At 37.2% G+C, this 26,908-nt stretch overlaps 1 protein-coding gene across 1 annotated transcript in view; it reads left to right on the top strand.

Annotated features, from left to right (window-relative positions):
* NAV3 (neuron navigator 3) overlaps positions 1-26,908 on the top strand; it is a gene marked incomplete at its 5' end in the record, with an annotated part of 193,789 nt that overhangs the window by 141,609 nt on the left and 25,272 nt on the right. Inside the window, 9 exons of the mRNA XM_009892466.1 lie at positions 176-217; positions 2,548-2,708; positions 4,580-4,768; positions 7,287-7,339; positions 12,163-12,186; positions 14,536-14,613; positions 23,119-23,202; positions 24,810-24,921; positions 26,230-26,351. Of these exons, the coding sequence (XP_009890768.1) occupies positions 176-217; positions 2,548-2,708; positions 4,580-4,768; positions 7,287-7,339; positions 12,163-12,186; positions 14,536-14,613; positions 23,119-23,202; positions 24,810-24,921; positions 26,230-26,351 (865 nt within the window). The remainder of the gene's footprint in view (positions 1-175; positions 218-2,547; positions 2,709-4,579; positions 4,769-7,286; positions 7,340-12,162; positions 12,187-14,535; positions 14,614-23,118; positions 23,203-24,809; positions 24,922-26,229; positions 26,352-26,908) is intronic.

Here is a 26,908-nt window from a genome sequence, read left to right as displayed (position 1 = left end):
TGCAGCAGTCCATGTCCTATTGTCCCCTCCAATAAGTCAGGGATTTATCATGAAGGATATATTAAAAAGCATTAAATGACCTTCTGTTATGCACACATATCTAGACTTTTAAAATTTGTAATTCTGAACAGTCCAGTTTACTGTATGTCCTTAGGGATTTTTTTTGTTTTAACAGCATGCAGCTTGACAGAAATACACTACCCAAAAAGGGATTAAGGTATATATATTTTTTTGAGCATGACTGCTGCTTCTCTGTTTTCCTGAAACCTTTTATACACTGCCTTTCCTTTTCTTTCTCCTTTTGTTGATCCTGTTTACAATAGAGTTCTTGGTATTTAGATTCAAACCAAAAAACATAGATTTTAACAATAGAGTTTTTCTTTCCTAGTCTGCCTAGAGAATAAATTTACTTTCAAGATATATCATGGGAAGTGGACACTATTAGGGATAGTTTCCTTATGCAATGAATCTTAAAAGGCATTGAATCCTGGAGAGCTAAAAGAGACAGAACAAGATATTTTGCAATTCAATGGGACTAATTGTTGAAAACATTATTGAGAAAAATATGGTTTTAGAGGTGGATCTGAACTTGAACTCTCACACAATTTGAATTGAAGATCTAGTAAAGGGTAAGGCTGGAAAATGCTTATTTTAATATCCAAGCTTTGTAAGTGTAAGATGAGCCCTGCTCCAGCTAGTGATCTTGATCCCTACCCAGCAATACTCAAAGTCCAACTTTGCTACTAATTCCTCACTAATTAGACCTGTCTTCATCACAGAAAACAGAAGTCATCCACCCTTTTCTCTGCTCCGTGTTTAAAAGAAGGGATCATTAGGTAACTTGTCTGGTCTCATCAGACATGGCAGCCAATCTCCCTAATCCAGGACGGAGATTTGGCAAGCAAGGTTATATGTGCATGCACACAGACACTCTGAAGCCTTCCAGTCACTGAAATTGCACAGTTCCATCTCTTGGATTATTGATAAATAATATTTTATGAAATTTTAAGATAGTGCTAAATTGTTGTCACTAGAAAGCACCTTCTGCTCTTCTGCATTATCCATTCCTTAAAAATAATTTAATCAAATTTCCCATTATCCCAAAACAATCACTTTGGATTGGGAGAGAATGGAAAAGGTGGAGGACATAAAAGAGGCATAAAGGGGACCCTGCAAGGGTACAATGGGATGATTGAGGTTTGTGGCTGTACAATTGTAATGATGGCTGAAAGCTGAAAGTGAAATGGAGTGGCAAAACAGCTTATAGGCATATAAGCCTGGTCAGTTATCCCAGAAAGACCACCAGTTTGATTTAATGTGCAGAGATCCAAGTCCAAAACCCAGATCCTGAATTCTCATTTTGCCATGTTCCTGATCCAATAACCACTGGGTAGCTCTGCTCTACCACATTTATAGGCAAAGATCATAGCTGTCTTTTTGAAAGGAGAAAGGAAGTAAATATTTAATCAGGACAAGATGTTTTAATGCCATAAAATATTGTACAAAACCCCAAGCACAATATGAGAACTTACATGTTCATTTAATCTGCTTTCTAAGCAGAAATACTTGGGCCTTGCAAGCCTGAACCCAGAGAATCAAAAGCCCTTTCTGCTCTGCTCTTTGGGGAACACTGATGGCTCATGACAGTGGTGAAGAAGGTGCTCATTTCTCAGCAGAAGATTGTGCTGAATGAAACAAGCTATTGCAGACATTGCTGAAAACAATCTCTTGGTTAAGACCCACACTGCCTGCACATTCTCTTGTTTAACCACTGCCAGAATTGCCCTTCTTCCAGCCCAGCCAAAAGAAGCTGGGCCAGCAAGTTACCAGTTAGCCCATGTGTCAAGTTGCACTTGTTTTATTGGTTTGCCATAGGAAGCAGTTGATGAATGATTATATTGCAAGACTTCTTCCTTCCAGAGAACTTGTTTCTGCTAATTGTGGATTTTTCCTGTCCCTTTACCTCCCCCCAGTTTGGGGCAGGACACAATGCCAAGTAGCATTCAGAGCGACAGACCACGTGTATGACCACGAGTAGCTGTCATTACTGATGCAAACTCCTTCTTCAGAGTTGTTGATCTGTTTCACCCCTGCCATCTAACCAGTTGCCCACCTGATCTGTGGCAGATGTCGTTTTGTAAGCGGCTACTCACATTTCTTGGCTTCTAGTCTGTCCATTCCCCATCCTAGCCATACAGCTTCCAAGCTTTTGCATCAACCTGTACACTTCCTACAGCTTTGAACTCCTTTCCTGTCAGCTCGGTTGTCTGTCTTCTGTGGTTTATCATCATATCTCTTCAAAGGAAGGGAATGCTGTTTTGGGGAGGGGGATGAAGAGGAAAGGGGTTTCAGGTCCTGTATTTTTTTCTGTTGTGATAAGATGGTAAATTTTACCTTGGTAAAGTCCTGGTGACAGTCATTTGACTAGACTTGTTGCTTTCAAGGGTTTTGTTCAGTCTAACTGGTGAAGGGTATTTATGTGAAACCTGTTTCTTTCCAAACCGTCACCTTGTTGTTGTTTTGAGCATGTCAGCTGTGGTTTTTCAGATATACTCCATCATCTCGGCAGACGAGTCAGGAGGAAGGCAAGGAATGGCTGCGCTCCCATTCAACCGGAGGCCTGCAAGACACTGGCAGTCAGTCCCCACTTGTTTCTCCTTCAGCTATGTCTTCATCTGCAACTGGAAAATATCACTTTTCCAACCTGGGTAAATTCTGTTTCCCTCCACCGTTTCTCCCACTCTAGATTAGACTCATAAAATTCAACCGTTCATATTTCTTAGTTTGCCAAACTAGGTGATTTAATTTAACATCTCCATCACCATATTGTGGTACATCACTAATGAAGGGAAACTTACAATGTTTTTCATGGAGTAGATCAGGGTACTTCCTATTTTGCATACAGAAAAAAAACACAGATTCCCTATGACTTGCCCAAGGAGGAGAAAATCTGAGGCAGAGCTGGAAATCGGCTTGTAGTTCAAAGCTACTCATCTTTTAGGATTCACGGTCAGTAGGATTCTGTCCAGTGATTTTGTGCTTGTCAACCCAGACACTCAACAATGCTTTTTTCCTATATACAGGCTTGCTTTGAGATAGGCGTTTCAAATGTTTTCAATGACTGGACCTGGCTATAACTGCGCTGGCCCCAATCCAAATCCTATCCTTGAATACAATATAATATTTTAGGATGTGAATTACATTTCAGATTTATTTGATTACAGGTGAAATTTTAGATTTGGTTCTTCTGGATTTTGTTTCAAGTTAATCCAACAGAAATTTAGTTTTGCTAATAATTTTGTTTTTTCTTTAATGCTTAATAGAAAACCATTTATTTGCACCATGCTAGACACATACCTAGGTTCACAATGAGCTTTTGTGTTTTCAGCCATTACTGTGGAATTAGCAGCAACCTTTGAAGCATTCACACTTCTGTCACTGTCACAGCTTATGGCATCTGTAGGTTACAATCACTCAAAAGCAATTTGATCAGACATACAAATGTTGGTCTTTATTACATATGGGAAAAAGAAGTTGAACAAAGCCACTTTTAAAGATGAAATTGGATCCCAGCTAAGCAAGCCACTGCTTTGGATTTCTTCCATGTACTTGCAGTAGTTCTATACACAGCTCTTTTAAAGCAGCATTTCTCTCACTCTATCATTTTCTGCTTACAATTATCTTCTTTTTCTTTTTGTTCATACTTCTTGTACTCACAACAGAGCAAATAAGATCAGGGTGGGTTTTTTTTAAATTTATTTTGTCATTGTCCTTTCCTTCTTACCATTATCATAGCCCTGGGGAATAATTTGCTGTCACAACACAGCTGCTGTGGTAGTTTATGACTTAAAGCACATCTTCCACAATCTAAAATAAAAGTCCAAACACCTAGGCTGAATTAGGATAGACGTTAGCTTTTTCTGCTAGGTATTGAGCTCATGTGGTCCAAGTGAACCATAACCAGGATTTCCTTCCTACTGGCAAACAAACTTCGCAAAAACTTAAAGTAGGTTCTTCAACACTGTTGTGGATTTCAACCATGAGTGATGGGACAACTCCTGTTTATTACAATGAGGTTCAACTGGCCTGTGCAGGAATTTTAACCTGGTGCTGTAGAAAATCAAAGGATAAATATGTTCTGCATGTGCCAATAAACTTTGGTCTTAACAGCAGTTGGTAATATAGGTATGCAACAATAAAAATACAGACACTGATTTATTAGAAGAGCTGTATATAAAAAATACTTACAACTGCTTACTCCTTTTTAACTTTTAACTTTTGTATCTCTCCCATTGGTTTTCTGTCTTGGGCTGTCAAAGTGAACAAGTGTGTATTCAGACACCAGTGTTAGTGTTAGTGTTACCATGTGTTTTACAGGATTAGTCTCATTCAGCTCCAGCTCCTCGGAGATCATCTGCTTCACCTTTTTTGTGGTGGCTTTGTACGTAGAAATAAAAGCCTTTCATTTTCTCAACAGCATAAAGTCCACCTAACCATGCTAGTCCTACATTACAATTTTGTGCACAACCGAAATTCTTTTAATGGAAATGTGCTTCATTAATAAAGCTTTGTATTCCAGTGAGTCCAACCAACCTATCTCAGTTTAACCTTCCTGGACCCAGTATGATGCGTTCAAACAGCATCCCTGCACAAGACACTTCTTTTGATCTGTATGATGACTCCCAACTGTGTGGCAGTGCTACATCCTTAGAAGAGAGACCACGAGCGATTAGTCATTCAGGTTCATTCAGGGACAGCATGGAAGAAGGTAAGACCAAGTTACTATTTGGATCGGTGAATAGGCCCCAAAATAGGCCTCCAAAGGGTAGTAAAATTTCAAAATATTTCTTCTGCAACATAAAAACTTGAATAATTTTTTGAAGCTTTTTTAAAATTCTGTTGAGCTGGACTCACAGGACTTCTTTACCCTAAAGCGTGGAAGATATTTCTTTCACACAGTAATACGCAATGCTTATACATTTATAAATATACGATTATACATTTATAAGTTCTTTATCAGAAATTTTGGAAGAAAGGAAGCAATTCTTGGAAAATTATTTGATTCTTTTTGCCTCTAAATTTGAGGTGTCTGAGCATACCTTGAATACTGTGATACATGCTTTCTTAGTCCTACTTCATTTCCTTTTTTTTTTTTCCCAAATGCCAAGGCTACTTAGCACTCTTACAGTCATTTCATTTCCCTACTTTCCCACAGCCGCCCTACAGCAAACACTATGTGAGTTTCTGTATTTAAACTCTGTCATTAATTCTGACCTCACTACTTTATGCAGATTATTACTGTTGGTCTGGTTTCTCTAATGCTGTGTATAACACCTGGAATTTGGGGAATATTTTTGTTTTGGTTTTGTTTTTTTTTCTTTTTTAACCACAGAGCATCTGACAACTCATAATTAAATGCCCTATAACATTTTCTTCTGCTTAACAATTCTGGTAAATCTGATTATTTGCAGAATTCCATAAGCAAAAAGTTCTCACACCCTTTAATTACCAAAAAAAAAAAAAAAAAGCAATCACCCCAAAAGACCAAAAAAGATAATAAAATACACAACTAAAATTTAATGGAGTCATTCTATAACTTCATCTCATCAATCTTGCTTACTGATAAGTGATGACAATAAAATTGGTCTTTATAACAAGCAAATAAAAAAGTCTTCCTGTAGCCCCAACTCGTAGTCATGAAATAAAAGGGGAAAAAAAAAAGTCCTAGGTGAAATAACAGACAACTAATACTTTTACTTTTTGATTTGTTCTTCTGAATTTTAGATGATATGTCAGGCAGACATCTGGGTATGTAATACTAGCAGTAGGGTGCAGGACAGATCAAGCTGTGAGTTGTCAGCACAGAGAGGACGGCTGGCTGCACAGAAGCATATCACATAATTCAAGGACAGAGGTGACTACAGACCCTTTGCTGAGGAACAGGAGAATTATAAAAGGAAACACTGGAAGAATAATAGAGAAAACAAGATAAATAATTTATGCATAGAAAAAGAGGTGTTAAATCTAGAATTTCAGTAATGGGTCACCAGTGGCTTTGATGAAAGCTTTTTCGTTGGTCATGTTTCATATCCAGCTGGAGTGGATAACCGTGATCAGCCTGAGTAAATCAAAGTCAATGCAGCAATAATAAACAATTTTCAGCACTTTACGGTCATTAGAGATTAACATGAAATGATGCTGTTGGAAGGCTAAACGTATTTTATTTAAGATAAGAGCTCTGTCGAAGGTTATAGTGAAAGAAGTGAAGCAACGAGTAGAGCCACAGTGTACAAGAGCAGAATGGGAGTTTAACTGAGGTTTAAAGCAGAGACTGAAAACTAGAGAGAGATTGAAAGCAACGGGATTTCAACGGTCAGTGTACCACATCTTTGTAAATATTTGCTCAGTTACAAAACTAAATTTAAAGTCTATTTGGCTAATCCAAGTATTCTTGTATTGTCAATGTGGAATACAAATGCTAATATTAATGCAAAATAATTTATTTACCAAACCCTGGCAGATTATAAATATTCAACAAATTTCTTTTGAAACAAAAATGAGAAGAAGTAATGAAATAAATGATCTTTAAAATTCTATGTTGGTGTGTCCTTTCTCAGTAGAGTAATCAGAAGCAGAGGGGGCAATTTTGTCTCAGTTTAGTCTTCAATTACCATTTTGAGAGAGGCCAGGAACCCTGTTTTTTGTTGAAGTCCTGCAACTTCATTCGGTGCTCTTGAGGCTGACTCTGCTGATCTTTAGTGGAAATATGACACTACCTCTTGCAGTAATCCTTTCACATGGGCTACAAAAGCCAGCACACACGGCTCTGCGTTGCGCTGAGGGGAGAAACCAGCTGTCCAAAGCCTGGGAGCTCACCCCAGGGAATGTGAATTGTTTTGAAATGCATAGTCTTTTACTAAAATAATTTTGCTCAGCTTTGGACAGGTGTATAAACAGCTCAATTTCTGGTTTCTCTAAAGAGTGTATTTATGAAGTGATTTGTTGTCAAAACAACAAAAGTGATGCTTGATTTGCTGGTAATAATACTGAATACTCACTGGCTTGCTCTCCTACCTCATAGACAGAAAAGGGCTTTTTTTCTTTTTTTGTACAGAACAATCTTTTTAACTGCAGGAAAAAATGTCAATAGCTTTTCTTTACTGATAGCTCATAACTGCTCTTTGCTGAAGAGCAGTTCTCATTTTAAAAAGATGTTTAGTTATTGAGCTACGTGGGGGAATTTTATGCTTTCATCAATATTTGATGCTATTTTCCTTTTTTTAAAGTACATGGGTCCTCATTATCACTTGTCTCCAGCACATCCTCTCTCTACTCTACGGTGAGTATTGACATATTAGAAAAAAGTTCTGCCTGCCTCTGTTCTTGTTCATTGTTCATGAAACTATCAATGCTTTGTGGTTGAGAAGGATTAAAATTGTACTGCAATAAAGCAAGAACATTTATTTTCAACTTTGGTATTACTGTCATGCTATTTTTGAACACATTCTTTTCATCTTTGCTTAGAAATGCTTAAAATTACCTAGTGTATATTCTGAAAGCTAAAAAAGAAGGTAATGGTATAGAAGTGTCTCTTTAAGGGCGAGGGTGTCCTTATGCTATTGTAGTTGATAAATTTGAGTGATTTTGCTCATTTCCGCTAGTTTTCTAATTGCACAATTCGCAAAGTGTTTTTGTCCTGTCACTGTTTGAGGTACATTTCTTGAAAAACACGATTGCTTCAGGGTGAGGGAGATACAATTTGCAGTTTAAACGTCTCCTGATTATTGCTGCAAATGACAGCATTCAGATGTTATTTCCAAAGAGAAGAGTGTCTTTAAAAAATGATTAATCTTAGTTAATTAGATTAATTAGATTGAGTAATACTTGTATTGTAGCTCAAGCAGAAGTTCTGGATTTGATTTTTTTCTCTATTTTATTTTTTTGTTATCTGTTTTGAGATCTTCTGCATGATTTGTTGCTTTGGTTGGTCTACTAACAAGAAATCATCCATATGAGAGGAGTTAAACAAGTTTGGACAATCCCTTCCTGATAAACAACGGTTGCTTTGCAACCTATTTGCTAACTACAATTGCGTGCTGTGGTAGTCCTTTTTCATGGGAGAGCAAACCACTTGTCTGCTTTCCCACCATGCATTCATGAATAGTCTGTCTCCTTTCCATATTTTCCAGTGTTGAAAAGTGTCAGCTGACATCCCAGGAATGACATGGGCTTCTCTACCCAGAGCCAACACCAATTCTTGCCTGGGAGTACCGAGCCCATGTAGTCTGATGCATTTGTACCATTTGGTAGCCCTATCTCAATGCTAAACTCATGTTAACTTGGAAAGTATTTTGCATCCATGCACAACACCTACCACAATGGTGCCTCTCCTGGTTCTGTTTAATCATAAAAATGTCTATACAAGGGCATGTCTAAAACATCAGGTATATACACATTAGGTTAAGCAGCAAGTTGCAAGAAGTTCCAATCCAGACCAGTCCTGAATTATTTTTGGGGGGTAGAATGTAGACACAGACTGGCTGCGCGTGAGCCAGTCATGTGCATGCAACATTCAAAGCAAAGCTTCTCGCTTACATTTTGGTAGTCAAAAAAATCTTTACTACTATTTCCCTGTCTATGAGACACTATGATCAGTTTGCATGGAGGGGGCGTCCAAAATAATCATTCAAACTTTGATCTCAAACTTTAGATGAATATTATGAAACTGATCAATGGTAAAAAATAATAAAGTGACACAGGATGCTTTCAGGACCCAATCACTCAGTAAGCCTGAAATACCTCTGCTCTGATGTTGTGTAATGTAGCAAGTTTACTAATACTTTTTATTTATATAACCTGCTATCATTCAATATTACAGAGTATCTTGGAACTATTACCTAAACCCCATGATATTAAAGAACAGTATTTTTCCTGCAAAAAAAGACTTTAAACTGTTAACGCAAGTTCATACTGTAAGCGCAATATCTTCTGGAATGTCTGACTGTGAATTCACATTGCAGCTAAGCCCCACTCTTTAAGTTATGGATTATGTAGACAAGATAATGGAAGTTACAGAAAAATCTGTAAAGGGCAAGAAATGAATTACTAGGATTGACCTTTAGGGATGATTTTTGGTCAGAACACTTGATCATTCTCATCCTGTGAAGAAAGTTTAAACTTTTCAGCAATTAATCAGAAGATGATGCACAAGTGGAGTATAGAAACATGAAAGATTGGCAATCAGTATCACATCGGTTGAAAGCAGAGAACAACAGTTAATTGTTTGGTGATACAGTGCAGTGCTCCACTTCCTCCAAGGGATAGCTTCGCAGAGTTATAGCACATGTAACTTGATTTCAGCTATTACTAGGTTGAAGGAGGAGTAAAAGAGCTTTTTTACCTTACTTAAGGAGGCCAAAATCACAAAGCAGGAATTCCAAAGCAGCTGCCTTTCCATAAATATCTCATTCAAATATATTTATCAGATTTCTCAAGCATTGCCTGAAGCCTTGGTATGAGTGGTTTTCTGCAGCCTGATCACTGGAGAGATTCAGACAGAGTACTAAATAAAGATCTTTATGTATTATTACCAACGGATAGCTGAAAATCTTGACGTTATCCTCTGAAGATTGTTTGTTTGAGAATCAGAATATAAGATTCAGAAGAGACATTTCATTATTTGCTGCCATTGCAATGAATAAGTCCAATGAGACAGAAGTTTCTGTGTTCACTAGTATTTTCTGTATGTATTTGCTTTCTTCTTGATTTGCATTTGGGTTTTCAGGACTTACTTGAATAGACTGGAAATCTAGCTTGTAAGATATGCATGTAGAGAGGCAAACATTTGGTTTCACAGAAAAGTATGCCATGTAAGTGAAATTAGTAGACTGTAGGATTGAAATATTGATTCAGTTTTGGCAGTGAATATATCTAGCTCTCCGGGAAGTTGAAAAAAGATGTGTGGTAGTTTAATTTATGATACGGTGTCTCCAATTTTAATCTCCTCCTGCTCAGTAGGTGAGACACTGCAATTTGCACATATTTAGTTAATTGCTATATTTCTCGCACTGGCTCTCAGCATTAGCCACACTTAGAATCCCTTGACTTCATTAACTGTGCTAAGCCAAGCTCAAAGGAGATGTGTAAGGACATGTCATTTGTATGTTAATATTTTAAGTCTTCAAAAAAAGAAAAAAAATCCTTACAAGGATGGCTGCATAGATATGATGGAGAAGTAGAGGGAGAAAAAAGATTATTTCATTTTAGAGCATTTTGAACCAATGGCCGAGTGACAGGTTACAGTGGTGTCAGCATGAACTCTTAAGTAAAACTGCTCAGACTTATTTGGTTGTCAGATTTTAATTTTTAAGTTGATATTATTCCCAGAATCCTGTTCTTTCGCTTTGATTTACTTCTTCCACTGCCCACAAAAGTTGACTTGTAGGACCCACCTCTCTGAACTCTGGGAAAGAGGCAACGCTTCCCTGTACAGTGAGGAAGTCATCTGGTAACAACACGTAGCACTGCCTTCCTCAGCAGGGGCTGGTGTGGTGGTCTAAGGACAAGGGACCCTGTCTCCTAGTGGCAGCTTCAGGAAAAGGTCACCAACCCTAAATTTTTGGGGTTTTTTTTTGCTTTTCTTGGCACAGTAGAATTCATCAGGAGACATGGTCTTTCTTGATCTCTTTGTGAGTTTTCATGCACTACGTGTTTGAAGTAACAATAATGGGAATAGAATTTCATTTTTTTCTGTAGGCAAATCTTCTTTTTTCAAACACAGATCAGAAAGTATCAGTATATGTGTCACATCAGTGCTGGCAAATAAAACAATCATTATACTAAATCATTCCGATGTAGTGATGTACCAGCTATTACAGTAGTTTCAGCCAAGAGCAGTTCCTAGTGTTGCACAGGCAAATATCATAGCATCACAGTCTTTTTAGTGACTATTAAGAGATAAACATGTATGGAAAGAGGCATTTTCTAAAAGTCTTCTACCCCTACACCAGGTAAAGTAAGAAAACATTTCTATAATAAATTACTAAAATTCTAACAGCACAAAAATTGTGCTTAATATAGGCTTAAAAAAGCAGCTATATTAATTTGTAATAACACAGATATTGCCTTATGTCAGGGGATCTTCTAAAGAACTCTTACCTTGGGTTTTCTTAGCCTTTCTGGTGTTATTTATAGCCAATTCTTCTGCCCACATTTTCCTTTTACTGCTTACTTCTCTTCTGGACAATGTTAGACTGTTTCTCTGAACTTGGGCCACCTCAGATCAAGGGATGGATTGATTTCCAGTACATTAACTGATCCTTATTTTATGTTAGGAAAGGGTTCCTCTCTCATGGCATACAATTCCTTTCCATTAGAATCCCACTGAAGCAAGATTTCTCTGTCCACCAAATGCCTCCTAAATTAGACTACTCCCATGCTTACAAATTTAATGACTTTCAAAAGTTCACCTTGCAATGATTTAGTTTCTTAGCTTGTTGAAAAAGACTGCTGAGTAAATAGCATCATTATATGACACAATACATAACAATACGGAAAATATCTAAAATTATTAAATATTATTAGCAAGCTTAAACTGAAACTTTAACATGCCTTGATAGCCCCTAATATTTTGGTTGGTACTCTGTATGGGAGAAATTACTTTAAAGTGCAAGTAGCCCTCTCCCCCTCACCTATCCCCCCATATAGATTTTACTGGTATGCTGTCAACCTCTCTTAGCAGGGATTAGTCTATTAGGAATATTGCTCAGTATACAGTAAAACAAATATAGCTCCGGGAGCCATAATAATCATTACAGTGTAAAAGTTTGCTGGTAACAGGCTAAGGTCTGTGCAGTGACAGGATAACAAATTTTCTTTCGTATCTTTGAAATGTAGCTGCAGTTTCTGCAGTTCTGTTCCTGTTCTCCCTTTACCCACTGTTTCACGTTGTCAGTGTGCTGGCAAACTCTTTGGGGTTTCAGCTGGAGCTTTGCCAAGTAAGTTGAAAAGAATTCCATTTATTGTTTTTACTGCATACCTTCCTTAAATGTAATGGATCTGTGAAACTATTCATTTCACTTCAGTGTAGCTGGCTTTTATTTTCTATTACCGCAATTATGTTGCGTACAGTTTCTAAGCCATTTCTTCGTTGTTTTCTTCCAGGCAGAAGAAAAGGCACATTCAGAGGTAAAATCTTTTCTTCATTCCTATAGTTGTGTGTTGCATTATGTTATTTTAAAGTTTATTGCTTATCTGCTATGGCTAAACTGCTGAGTCTCTGGGGAAAAGACACCCTGTGTCTTTGAACCACTTTTGGGGAAGTATTGGTAAAGAGCTGATGCAGCTCCTAGTGCACTAGAAGGTATTTTCTTTGCATCATGCCGGAGAATGCCTCCTGGCTGAGGTCCTGAAAAGGTGAAAAGAATCAGTGAGAATTGGGCTTCTGAGTAGAGGAGTTGTGATGCGGCTGATTTCAGGCTTAATACCACTCTGTACTGGATCTAAGGGACTGTGCAATTCTAGGTAATGTGCTGCCTTTCAGGAGAAAAATACTTCAAATGTTCACTTTGAACTTCTCTCCCTTACATTTTGCATTATATTAAATTTCTGAAACTGACCACTTTGATGGATTTCAGAGCAATGCAGATTGATTTCAGATATAAATCAAATCTGATGTGGAAAACAGCTTCTTTCTCCTCACAGTGTATAAGAGTGGGTGACAAGCCTGGGTCAGCAGCTGGATACAATTACAGCCTTTCTCAAAATGAAGTCCTGGTTGTATTAAAAGGGCACCAAGGAGTAGCAGCAATAAAATGCAGCACCAAGGGGTGCACTTCCACTTCACAGAGCTACATGCCTTCTAACACCTGCATTCATGTTGCTCCTATTTTTACTACTCTAATCAGAGAAAAAGTCAACTAAATGATATTTTGAGGAAGATGAACAAATAAACATGTTCTTCCTTACTTGCCACAGTATATTTCAATATAATTTCTACCTGAATTTTCTAAGCTCCTTTCTCTGAAAGTTAAAACAAAGGAGCTAAAGAACCATGCCATACCTCAGTAGTGTAAATGACAATCCCTCATTTCATTGCCCTTCACATGGGTCTGCATACAGAGCTGAGACAACATTTCTTTCCTGTGTATTTCTACATGATGTTTCCTCAGTATCTAGGTCTGCTCTGTGATGCTCTTGCAGGAGATATTGAAGAGGAGTTCATGAGAACTACTTTTGTACAGCTGCAGGAATATGATGAAAGTATAGCTTAAGCAGGAAGGTAAACTAACTGCTATTGAAAACCAAAGAGAAAACTTGGAAAAAGAAAAGCGGCAGTCTAGGATGGAGAACAGCTCAATAATCTGTCTCCTTTGCTCTGCGCTAGTGTAAATGACCTAGCTATGTTTGTATCATAGATGTACAGGAACTTGTTCATTCTTAAAGCTTGTGCAATATTCCCTGTTGGTTTTCATGGCAGTCATAAAATCAAAGTACTACAATAGTCTTTACTAATGAATGTTAGGTGCTCCCTGTCCTAGGCTAGTTTTAGACATTTTACTTCTCTAGTCTGGAATAATTTCTTTTATGTCTGACTATGAAAGTGGTTTCAAAGTGCAACTCCATGCTCTGCTTAAGTTCAGTGCAATGTCTGGAGTCCCTGTAAGATCTCAAATAGGGTTAAATGAGCTTAAAATGATGTGCAGACTTCATGCTAGGCATGTATCTTAGCTGAAATGTAAACAGATATTTTCCTTAAGGATTCTCTTTTTCATTAAAGGTTACAGGAGCCTTGAATTAAGTTTATTTTCATGTCAACAAGGACAGTTAAAGATACATTTATTTTTTCTAAGTTGGCAAGCAAGTTTTTGAATAGTATATAAGGTTTAAAGAGGCTGCATGTTTGAATTGCAGGGACGGTAGGAAGTACAGTGTTAAAGAATTTTTTGTTTTTTACTTTACGTCGTCTAACTTTAGACATCCATGAAACAAAGATCTGTGCCTGAGATAGTCATCAAAACCTTCTTCATGCCAGGCAGTGGGAGAGTACTTTTTGGCACTTATATCTGAGTCTAATGTAGACATTTAACATGTGTCGGTTGCATCATGTCTACAGTCCAGCACAGTGAACCTCACCCAAATTCATTCATGTTTCATAATCTCAGGCCTCATCCAGGGCTGCTATCCTTGATTGCACTAAGGACATGTTTGGAATTTACAGGATTTGGTAAAAAAACATGACATTTACATGTGTAAACAGAGGATTGTACATATGAAGTAATTAAACATTTGCCCATATGTGCTCCCTTAACTGGGATACCAGCTCATACACTGGTTAAGTACAAGAAAACAGTTGGAGCAGCACTAAGTGCCAACTTTTAATAATTTTTATTTCTGAATAGTTTTGAGAGTAAAATGTGAAACTGAAAGACATTGTAAACCTGTTAGTGATCCTTTAAGAAAACAAAACAAAAAAAACCCACACCAAAGGAAATTACTGAAATACTGACAGAAGTGTTTTGGTTTTTTTTTTCCTAGCAAATACAGAAGCTACGAAGGGAGCTGGTTGCATCACAAGAGAAAGTTGCTACCCTTACATCTCAACTTTCAGCAAATGTAAGTGTTTTTGCTTGTGATCAGATACAGTGTAAAAGTATACATTATCAGATTGGCTAATAGCTCTTACTCAACACATGGGAGACTTTTACTATTTATTTATTTATTTATTTTGTGTTTTTCCAATTAATTCTTTCATTAAATGTCTTTATTGCCTCATCTTCATGCAGAAGAAATCTTGTATTCAAACACAATGGAAAAGGAAAGGACAGTTTCCGCCCTTTGGATGTGACGACGGTCCTATTCAGTTCAGTTTCACTCGTTCCTCAGAATCAGTTAAAAAAAAAGCCCAAAAGTAAGGAAACACAACCATAGAAAGGGCATGAATTGCATATTCTGATAGAATTCATTATAGTTTGATTTCACAAATAGATAGATGTTTTTTAGGGAAGCACAGTATACAAATATATATAGAATTCATATGCTGCAATAACTGTGCTGATATATAACTAATGGAAACTGGGCTATTTCACAGAGACCTCCCTGGTCATCCTTCCAATTGTCATACACTGGTAATATGAGTTATTGAACATGTTATCAGAAAATAATGCCAGATAGGGAATATGAGCTACAATCCTGTCTGGTTACTATGGTTTCATATGAAGTTACTGGATACTTACTGAATGATCTGTTGTATAGTGATTTTTAAATGCAATGCAGGATGTAACTATAGTTATGATTCCCAAGGAAAGCTGAGATGCACTTGCAAGAGAGTATCGTTTTGCATTTCAAGTAAGCAGTTTCCTGATGTCCTGGGAAACCTATAGAGTGCCTCTCTTCAAAATGTAGATGTACTGAGTATTTAGGTCTATAAATACTGCCATTATTTTCAAGAAATTATTTCATTTGGTGAAGTAGTGCTGTGTTCATGTTGTGAATCTCTAGCTGTGTGAGAGCTGCTTGTTCTCTTAGGACTGCCACACGTGAAAATGTGCAAGAGTTACTCTTAGCACTTTCTGCTCTGTTCATGTGGCTGCGGAACACCTGTGGGTATTTGTACCTCTGTAGCCGTATGGGTTGTCAGTCTGTTCAGAGTCCTGAGAATGAACTAATGAAGCAGACAACATTGGAGTCCTGCAATGTTTGTAAATTCAAAAGCTGGATTCTGAGTTGGGTTATTCATTTCGAATTTACAGCCAGCATGCCTAACCTGGCTATAGGGTTCCTTCACTCACATATTTTAGACACTGATCTTCATCTTTGTCAGGTTGGGCAGTTCCTCCCTCACCCATCCTGAGAGCAACAAACTAAAACCAACATCAAGAGGTCGGAAGACTTAAGCCAGCATACCTTGAGCAGTCGTGTTTACTAACAAGTTTGTTGTTCTCTGCAGGGCACTTTCCTTTCCGCCAAGAATGCAGGGGCTGCAGCAGCTCTGCCTTGCAGTTGGGAGCACAGGGAGGTGGGCTGTGGATGAGCTGAGCACAATCACAGATATCCCCACATCCATTCTGAGTGCCCTGTTAATTCCCACACAGCAGCAGCTGGTGTTATCCAGAGGAGTTAGCTTGATTTCTGCAAGCCCCTGATCTGGTGAAAGATGTGCCTGCCCACAGCTGGGGGTTGGACTAGATGGTCTTTAAAGATCCCTCCCAGCCCAAACCATTCTGTGATCCTGAGCAGTGGTGCCACATCAGTAAGACTAAACTGTTTGCCTGTGGTGGGCTTGTGCTCAAGTGGCTGTACCAGTGCTGGTGTGGGAGCCACTCTGATAGCGATAACTCAGGTTCTTGGTACCATTCCTCACCTGACTCTGTGGACGGAAAAGCAGGTCGCCATTCTCTCCTTCTGCTAGCTCTGAACAGGAAACACCAACATATTCCTTCTTGCTGATGTGTTGAAAGGGAGAGTTGAAAGATGACTCTAGTCTCCATCCTCATCCAGTCACCCCAGCGATGCTGTAGCCTGTAATATAGCAACAAGTGCAATGGAATGAGGATGGCAGGGCATTTTCCTCTGCAGCTGAGGTAATGAGGCTATTGTTCCATTCGTTTAGGCAAATTGCGTCTGATCTCTGCCCAGCGTTATTTAGAAGTCATTGACTGTATCTGTGACTAGTATTCCTTTGTGTGGACTAAACACCATACAGACTGGTTGCTAATAACATTACCTATTCCAGGTAGATTTTCAAGTCTGCTCCAAGTTGCAATTAGATGTGGTCCATATTTCAAAGAAAATGAGTCAAGCTAAAATTGGATAGTTACATTTTGGCTTGGTTTTCGCTCAAGCTAATTCTACTGTATGGGTGAGAAATAAGTTGTGTAACTTACATTGTGTTCTTTGGGGATCGGGTCCCTTGTACTGCCTCTGGACTTCTGAACACCTTGTAAGAATGCCCGCAACTTTCCCACTGATCTAATTGGAAAGGTAACATTTTCAACAGGACAGTTAAAAATATATACATGTGCATCTGGTTTTGTCTATCCAGAACCACATTTGTAAACCTGTATGCGCTTGTGTGCATATATACAGATATGCACGCATGCCGCATGTTGTCTAAAGGTTAATTTAATCACGTTCTTTTGACTGTCTCTCTCACCTTCTAATCCATCTCCATGGAGACACTCTTTAAACTCTAAACCTATAAGCAACCCTAAAGCTGATCCTTTTAGCACATGGGGTTTTTAAATGGTACCAGAGAAATCTTTCCTTTTTCCAAATCCCCAACATGTGGAAATTCCCTCAAAATTAAACTTGACAGGAGCATGAAACTTAGAAGCTTCAAATTCTCCAGGCATGAACAAGGGATTTAGACACCTTTGTAATGAATACAACCTTAAAAGAAAAGTAGATATTCTAACTAAATATTTTTTGGGATGCTGTCATGAGAGACATACTTTGCAAAACCAAAAATTGAGAAGTATTTCACAATAAGCCTGGTTCTGACTTCATTCTCTGCTATTTCTGGTACAGAAGATATAAAGCATTAAAAAACACTTCCACATAAGTTCAAAGGATCAAGAGAGACCCCTTAAAGATGTGTTAGTACTAATTCTGTCAGTCCTGTGAGCACTTTATGTAAATAAATTCTATGAAGTATCACTTAAACATCAGGAATAAAATCCAGCTTGGAAACAGAGTGTATATACAAACTTTTAATTGTGATGTGGCCTCTGAAATTTAGTCTAATTACAGAATTGATATTTAAATGCCAGTGATTATATACTTCTCGTAAAAATTATGAGAGTAACTAACAAATACTTGATTTAATTTGACAAAATTATGAAAAACCCAGATGGGCTTCTAATTTTCATGAACTAGTACTGTCTTAGCAATACTTTACTTGCATGTTTTCATTGATCATTTATCTCCTAATCTAAGAGATATATTTCACCAGCCCCTGGCATTTAAAGGAGAAATGGTCCTAATCACAAAAGCTGGAATTTATCCTCAGAGAAGAAATCAAAATGACGTTTTACTCTCTAAATGGATAATACTACTGTGACCTTCATTTTGAGTCACGTTTGCATGCCAGTAGGTTAAAACCTGAATGAAAAGTCAGTCTAATGCAGGAAAAAAGTTTGATCACTGCCTGTCTTTTCTGTAGATACATCCAACTCTGGCAGGCAAAGAACTGTATGAATGGAGTATCTTCTGCAACGCCTTTGCTGACCAGAGAATTACTCAGTGCTTTCTGATGCCTTTGCTATAAATGCATTCATCTTAGCCTTAAGATCCTAAGCTTCTCCAAATTTCTATACTTTCAATGTCTGAAAATAGGCAGCACTTTGTTGCTTGCTGTGGTCTGGAGAAGGAAACTATTAATAGCAAGAAATCTTATTCCCTCACAGTTCATCTCGGGCTTGAATTTGTTGTTACCATTTCCCTTTGTAAAACTGAGCAAAAGTATTGTATGCGAGTGAAAAAAGAGCATCTTGTTCATCTCGTTTCAACGCTGTTTGTGTCTTTCTTTGCCTCACCACAAGGTTCTTGGTGACAGTAGTACATGTGTCTTTCAAAGACTGTCAGGCTGAAATTTGACCTATTTCATCAAGCCTTTGCTTGATATGTTATTTTATATCAAAATCTGTCAACTGGAAGTTATAGCATTTCTCAGGCATTTTGGAAACCTCTGCTAAGACTTTTCTTATTTAGTTTCATTTATTATTCAGGTTTTGTCAGCTGGACTCTAGTACTATGCTTGATTTCAGCGGTTTATTTCATTTGATTAACCCCAAAGTGTTTTGCCTGCATATGATTAAATTCAAGCAGGGCCCAGCTGTTGTTTGGATGCTTAATTTACAGGTTTTTTCCTGAGATTCTGGCTTTTCCCCTGGCACCTGTTTCGATGTTGCTGAAGGGCAAATCTCAATACTAATTAAGAAAGGGCCTGTTTCCAGTGCAGAAAGTGTCCAACCAGCAGACTTCCTACGTGACTGACAAGGGCTCAAATTCCAGCGAGCAGCCTGAACCCAGCCTGTTCGGAGGGATTTGATCAGTGCTTTGTACTGTATAAAGCCGAAGGGTGCGTGCTTGCAAACTGTAGCAGACCCAGGATGCCAGTAGAAAGCGGAGGGGGTTCTCTGGCTAATACTCTTGTTTGGCCAACTCTGAACCACTATCCGACAGCCAAACAACAAGATAATAGCAGGCGGCGGACAGAAAAGGTCACCAGATGTACAGTTGCTTCTTGCAAGCAGCCCGATCCCTTCTGGCCTCTCACACCTCCTTTCATTCAGCCGTGTCAGGTGGGAGGAAATTTATTTATTTGCCTTTGTTTTATAATCCTGAAGACCGCAGGTCAAATCGCAAAGTGTGTCAGCAGATAGTGTTTGGATATGCCCATGGCATGTGCAGGATGGGATGTAAACCTGAGAGCCGAGGTATTCGGGGTTTGCCCGGCTGGGATCCTTTCCTAAGAGGGAAGTGTTTAAAATCAAATCTGTCATCTTAGCACTGAAGTAAAATTCCCTGAGCATTTATCTCTTTGACTCTTTTCAATGGGAATTTCAGATGCTAACCGACGTCAAAAATAATAAATATGTGATAGATCTACAGATTAAGAGCTGTATATCATCTATGTATCTAATATGTATATCATGATAAAGATGGATATATTTTGCAGTAGGCACACTTCCAGTAATGCTCAGTTACTTAACTCTAACTCCAGTATATCTGTCTCCAAGTACAAATGCTGCATTCAATTGTGAAGATATATTTTTGCTTTAGAATAAGTGTTATTTAAAGCACATGCAGTATTCAGGCTCTTTTGTTTGGTATTCAAATGATGTGTACTGTGAATGAAGCTATCAAATGTAACAGATATTTCTAAGGTGTGAGGGACTGGCTGTAACTTTAAAAAACACTTCTAAGTATTTTTATGAGAATGAAAGCGTGGATTCTTTTGGATAAAGGAAATAATCCTCAGAAATTGAGGATTACCGATTCAATCAAAATCAACTACCAGATTTAAAAGTTTAAAAGAAATATTTAATTAGAATTTTTTTAATTTCTAATGAGCATTTTTAAAGTCATAGTTTCTTCCATTTGTTTCAATTGTTTTCTTTTCCAAATTATTATGCTATTTAAACTATTTAAATGAAAAATCTGATGTTAAATGGGAATATATCCATCCATATGTTTTATACATACTACCACACACATATAAATATAGTAATAATCTAGCCTTTTTCAAACTAACTTTTATTCTTTTGTTACATAGTATTTCTTTTGGGACAAATCTGTATAAGATTTCAACAAGTAGGAGTTCCCTAGACTGCTGAATAAATAAACATTTGCTACCATGGGGAAAGGGAGCACAATTTACTACTCTGAATGGAAAATTAAGACTTTGTATTTCAGAGAACAGTATTCTGTTGTAATAAGCATTTAAAGTAATGAACAATGTGAAGGGTTTTTTTCTTGAATCGTTTTCAGTGATGGGCCTTTGAATTATGTTTCTTTATTATTAGCAAATCATGACCTGATAGTCTTTACCTCAAATGAGCTAGGAAATATCCATCATCTTGACCCAATTACATTTATGACACAAAAATTTTAGTGTGCTGCGCCAAGAAAGTTATGTACTCTATCACCAGTGGAACTTTTGTAAGAATCCATAGGTGTGACATGGCTGTCTTTCTCTACAGACTATCAGACAATAACTTAACAGTTTCAGTGACCTTTGATGACACTTTTAATTATGCTTTTTAGTTCTTAACTTCTCTTATGAGTTCCTTATTTTTTCCTGTAAGTTCCTTGTGGTTTGTTCATGTACAATATAAGCTGAAGTTGTAGCTATGGAACAGGGAAATGCTGTGCACAAATATGCATAGTTAGGTACCAAAGCACTGTGGTTATTACAGTCTAATTGTGAGAAACGGACAAAAGCAATGCATAATTAAGCAAATGATTCCTCTTTTCAAGCCCTCATTCCCCATTTTTATTCTCATGGTAAAGCAGAACCGCAGGCCATCAGCCAAGCCATAGATTTTTTTATGAGGCAGGGAACAGTGAGCTCCATTAGTTTCCTGTTAAACACATGTCATAAAAAGACATTTGGCTATAATTCTGTGGTAGTGCATCTACTTTGTCTCTGATTGTGTTCTGGGTCACTGGTCATTGTCTTTGGAATTAAAACACCATGAATTAGTCTGGATGCTTTTAATATGTAGCTAATTATGAAAGTGAAAAGTAAGTTTCAAAACTAGTTACTTTTATCTTATCAGAGGAATAGAGTAGTGAAAACAGCCAAAGGCTGTAGTTTCCAAACTAGTTAAAATAACTTCTTAGTGATTGACAGGTTTCAGATATGCATTTGACACATATTCCAAGTTCATTTTATTTAAGTTTATGACTTCAAGAATAAAGCCTAAATTATAAATGGTAAAATAGGAACATAAACAATTACTAATTAATCTTTAAGAAATTGCATATGTGTCTAGTCCTATGTTTATCAAAAGTTAGTCCCTGGGGTCTCTATCCTTTACGAAAATAATTATCCCTAAGGTATCCCTGCAGATGCAGAAAGCAGGTGGATTGACCACTATATCCATAAGTAATTAAATAAATGATTTACTAATAATATAATTTACAAGGAGTAAACTTGCAGTGAGTTTAGTAAGTATAAAATGAGGAGTTTACAACATACTGAAATGTTTATAGCAATCCAAAACTATTTACAAAACAGAAAAGCCACTTATCAGTATAACACCTCAGAAGTGGGCCACTATTATATATATGATAATCTCTTTTTTTTATTTATTATTTGAGGTATAATATCCAGAGCAAGGTGGCAAAAAGCTCTTTTCCTTCTCCTAAAGTACAAAACAGAATCCTTTCTGGACTATGTCTATTTCTGATTATACCTCAGATTCAGTACAACCACATACTTTTGAACAATTTCAGCTACGCTTGTACAAGCATGCAAATCTGTAACTGAAAATTTGCCAAGCACTCTGTATGCCTGTACTGCTATAATAAAAAATAAATTTTCTTGGTGAAGAAGCTCAGTTAATCCATTTGTGCATATAAATATGTTGTTTGTGAGTTATATATCCTACTGTGTTGTAGCGCCTATGTTTAAAAACTTTGCCTATTGCCACTTTAGAGATGGTAAAGAGAAAATAAGTATTTCCTTCTGCTTTTACCTTTCTGGTGTTGTGAGATGAATGGATGGAATTTTATGGAATTTCATAAAGATTAAATTCTTATCTTCCCTTGGCTGCACATGCTGGCTTAGCTTGTTGGTTTCCTTATGATCACTTGTCCTTTGCCTGCAAAGCTCAATGTCAGAAGGGTTGATATAAATATCAACTGCTTGTTGTATGTTTGTATTGTTTGTATAAATTTTGCTTGCATAGACTATAGGGTGAATGTTGTTAGAAAATAAAAGGAAGCTTTAATTTTTTAAAATCTTTTAATCAGTTTCAATTTTATTGCTTTTCTTATTGAGAAGTTGGTCTTCCAGTTTTCAAGTGTCTTACATATACATTTGCGCACATGTATAAATACTCTGTTTATATTTTGTATAAGTTTTTTATTACTTTTATACGCACAACACACACACACATATATATAATCAATATAAGATGAATAGCCTAAGTAATGACCTTTTATAAAACTAACTGTGATATTTTTTATTTGAGTCTCAGGATCCCTCTGGAGTGTTTTATTTGTGAGATTAAATCTTACCTTTTAAGATAAAATACTTGAATTCCCATTTTGAAATGTTCAGTAATTGAAAACGACTGTTCCTGGACTTCTATTTGGGAGCAGACTTCTTTTGGCCAATATATCAGTGAACTTAAAGCAGGGCATTAAATCCACAATTCATTTCCAGGCAGAGATACTTGAGCTAATCCCCTTGGGGGCTAAAGAAGCGTGAGGAACACCGGGCTCACTTTGCTGCTTCACCTATCCAAGTTAGCCCAGTCTGAGTTTAAAACTAATAGAAAAGAGCTGGAGAAGATAAGCTTGGAGGGAAAAACTTGTTTTTAAAAACAAATATACCTGGCAAAATTGTCCCATTGTCGTGATCAATGTTGTTTTCTGTTTCTTTCACAGGCTCATCTAGTAGCAGCTTTTGAAAAAAGCTTGGGAAATATGACCGGCCGATTGCAAAGTCTAACAATGACAGCTGAACAAAAGGTACGTTTACAAAAGCAGATGCTTTAATGTGGAAAACAGTCAGCAGATTATATTAGAGTTTTGTTTAAAAAACACTGAAAGGAAACAGGGACAGCTGTGACAATAAGACAGACAGGTCTTTCTTTAATGACCACTGCGATCAAATCTTCATAAAGCTCCAGGAGAATTAAACTCTGCAGCATCAGGTTTACGCAGACAATATCAGAATAGTTTGAAGATAAAATCTTTCCTTTCCAGATTTTAATTAAAACATACACAAGTCTAGGTTTAATCTGTACTGAAAGATCCTGCAACAAAGACTGATCAGAACCTGCTGGAGTGCTTCATTCCAGCCTGCCGTGTTGTCAGAATAATAGAATTATGGGAAGGGAAGAACTTTAAGCAGAGAAAAATGACTCCATTCAGAGAGTTATTGCAGGTTGGGTAACCTATTCATGTGTCAACAGTTTTGGTTTTCACTAGGCTGTTTTGCCTACTGGGGAAAAAAATCTAAGTGGTGAATTTAATGTGAGCCTATGTATCACACTCAGGATTAAGAGGTTGCTTAGCACCTTCCAGGACTGAGCTTCTGCAGCTTTCTGTCCTTGTTCATTTTGAACAACATCCTAGAAACAGAAAGGCCTCGTTGAGCCAAACTGTGAAAGAAACTGTATATTGGTGAGTTATCAGTCACCACTAGAGTCAGTGTAGCTGCCTATTAAAATAACATTTCACAGTCTGGTTGAGCACCAACAGATGAAATATGGTGAGACTCGTTGTGAATTACACAGAAAATATTTGTATTGCTTACTTTTTTTCATCTTAAGCAAAAAAACACAATGGGATTTTCTTAAAACAAAACTTTTGACTATTTTACAAAGCATAATTTCCCTCGGAAGGTTTTCTTTCCGGAAGAGGTTAAGCAGTGACATTGAAACAGATCATCTCCAAGCTTCTTTCCCAAAGGATTTGGAACAGTTCTTTTCTTTTCTCTATTGTTGAGTTTAAATTCCTTTAATCCTCATTATATAAATGCAGACTAGAAGGATAGGTTTAATGCAGCAGTAATAAAAGCTATTTTTTAATTAAAATTGGCTGTGCATTTTAATACAGAGCTTCCTGCACTCAAGTGAAGTGATTTTACTTCAACTTGCAGGACAGTTGCTATTAAACACAGGTTTTAAAATTGAATTATTATTTAGCAAGTTAAATCTTTTGAAAAATAAAGAAATTCAGGTTGAGATTCATCCATTAAACAGTAACCTCGCATACTAAAGGAAGTAATTAAAATTATTTTATTGTCTTTCACGATAAAATTGTTGGATTTCTCTTAAATTTATAATGAATATTCAATTGAGATCCATTTTGGATTAGTCTTTATTTAAAATATTTTGTTTTCCTTAAAAATAGCATGATTGATTTTTATAGAATAAATGCAAAAGTATATGTTAGTTGAGTTTAATATCTTTTGAGAGAAAATATGCCTTCTACTTAATTGTTGCCCTTATGTTCACCCAAACTGTCCCATGAACTTCAGTTTGAGCACTCTTATCTTGTCATTTATTTTTAGCTTAAACAAACATTGTTCTTGTGCCATGTGTTTTGAGCTCTCTTTGCTCTTCCCACAGGAATCTGAGCTTATAGAGCTAAGGGAAACCATTGAAATGCTAAAAGCCCAGAATTCTGCTGCACAAGCTGCTATTCAAGGAGCCTTGAACGGTCCTGATCATACCCACAAAGGTATGTTTTTGGCACTATTAAAATAAATGCAGAGTTTCTCCCCAGAAAAAAAAGCTAAGTCACTACTTTTCTGTTGTTTTGGGGTCTCTGTTGCAAGGGCAAGCACATTCTGCAGCGCGTGATAGGCATATTTGTGGGATTTCCAGAGCTGGAAACCTTGTGTGAGCTTCCTGTTTGCCAGAGTTCCTGGAACCTTGTCTTCCCAGAACTGGGTGGCCAGGAGTTGATTGCTGGGTGTCAAGACTTAATCCTGTCGCTGCAGTTGTGTCCTGAAGTACACCTAAGACGCTAGCGAAGTCTTGTGGTGAAGCGTGGTTTTAGCTTGGAAATCCAGTGTAAGTTGTAGCTCTGAAAATGGGTGTACTCATTGTTAAGAGATGAACTGACAAGAGCTCACCTCCTTCATAAGGTGCTAAATCAGTGCAGGAAAGCAGGCATTTTAAATTTCAGATTCTGAATTAATTTGTCATTGCAGTTGGGCAGATGTCACATGATAAATATATACTTCAAAAGTGCCTGTTGATAAGCAACAGCAAAGGAATTAGTTGAAGAAAAAAAATAATAGCAGCATTCATTTTTGACAGTGTCATTGATCTTTCTTTAAAGAGGTCATTATTTAGATGTTTGCCTTAAGGTCATTTCGTTGTATGACTCAAGTATAGCAAAGCCAACTTCTAGGAAGTAAAAAATAATCTAAAAAGTAATTTCCCTTGGTATTAGTGGGTATGTTCTGCAAGAATATTTTCCAGTGATTAAGATATAGTTATCAAAGACTTTTAAGTAATTGAAACTCAAATGCCTCACCGGCCATTTCTAATATTCTCCACTTCTTGGTTATTTTGTTTCATTCATTTTTAATGAACTCCTGCCTGCTTATTTCCATCATGGTATATCAGAAGGTAGCATCTGAACGCTGATTAGGCCTGCTACAAGTCAAGTGGTGCCTATACTCCTCAGAAAAAGAACTGTAGTACATGTGATAGCAATAAGTCAAGTAATCCATCTGTAACAGAAACTGCTTAGCTATGAAATTACGCCTGCATAGATTGCTGTGCAGGGTCACTGCCTTCGTGCCAGTACGGCCCCAGTTTGGAGAAGCTCCTAATAGTTAACTTAATGGTATGCATCCCTATTGACCCCCATGTGGTTTCTCACAGGCTGCAATAGCTTAAATCCAAGCCACTGCAAGCATCAATGCCATTTGTGTTCATTTAGGCTCCCTTTGAGGAGGAAGATGCTACATAAATACAAGAATGATTATTATATTGAAACAGACAGCTGGATTTTGCTGTAATTTCTTTTCTTTAGATTTACGTATAAGGCGGCAACATTCTTCAGAAAGTGTTTCCAGCATCAACAGCGCTACAAGCCATTCAAGCATTGGCAGTGGTAATGACGCTGACTCCAAGAAAAAGAAAAAGAAAAACTGGGTAAGTGCTCAGCAGGTTTAAACCTATCTTTTAGCTATTATGTCGTTTCCTAGTGCCTGAGTAGCATAATGGTCCATTTCATCTACAATACCCTTGTGGGGCCAGACAGATACAAAGCAATTCTCATGTATCCATACTGTGACACTACCAGGAAACTAAAAATTGTTGAATATCAGCAGGGAATTATTTGCATGAGTCAGGATAATTAAAAAAAAAAAAATAAATTAAAATAGCTGTTGTGACAAAAACCATCTCTGGGGCACATTGAAACTCTGTTTGATCTATCTTCAGTCAGAGTTTGATTCAAAGGCTTGACTCAAATATGTCAACCAGCTATGAAGAAAGTTAAAACTGTTAAGAATTCTCACGTAAAAGTAGTATGGTGTTTAAAAAAATTAAGATACTTTCAACTGTAACACACAAATACCACATAGTGCTCAGGGTATAGTCAAATACTTTCAGTATGTGATCGGAAAATATGTTTTGTTGTTTTAAAAATATTACCTGCATAAACATTTGTTTTAAAATACTGATCAGCCTTCATTCCCTTGATTTGT

The sequence above is a fragment of the Charadrius vociferus genome, unplaced genomic scaffold (genome assembly GCF_000708025.1).
Source record: "Charadrius vociferus isolate BGI_N301 unplaced genomic scaffold, ASM70802v2 scaffold839, whole genome shotgun sequence".
Taxonomy (NCBI): domain Eukaryota; kingdom Metazoa; phylum Chordata; class Aves; order Charadriiformes; family Charadriidae; genus Charadrius; species Charadrius vociferus.
This window is presented reverse-complemented; position numbering and strand designations above follow the sequence as displayed.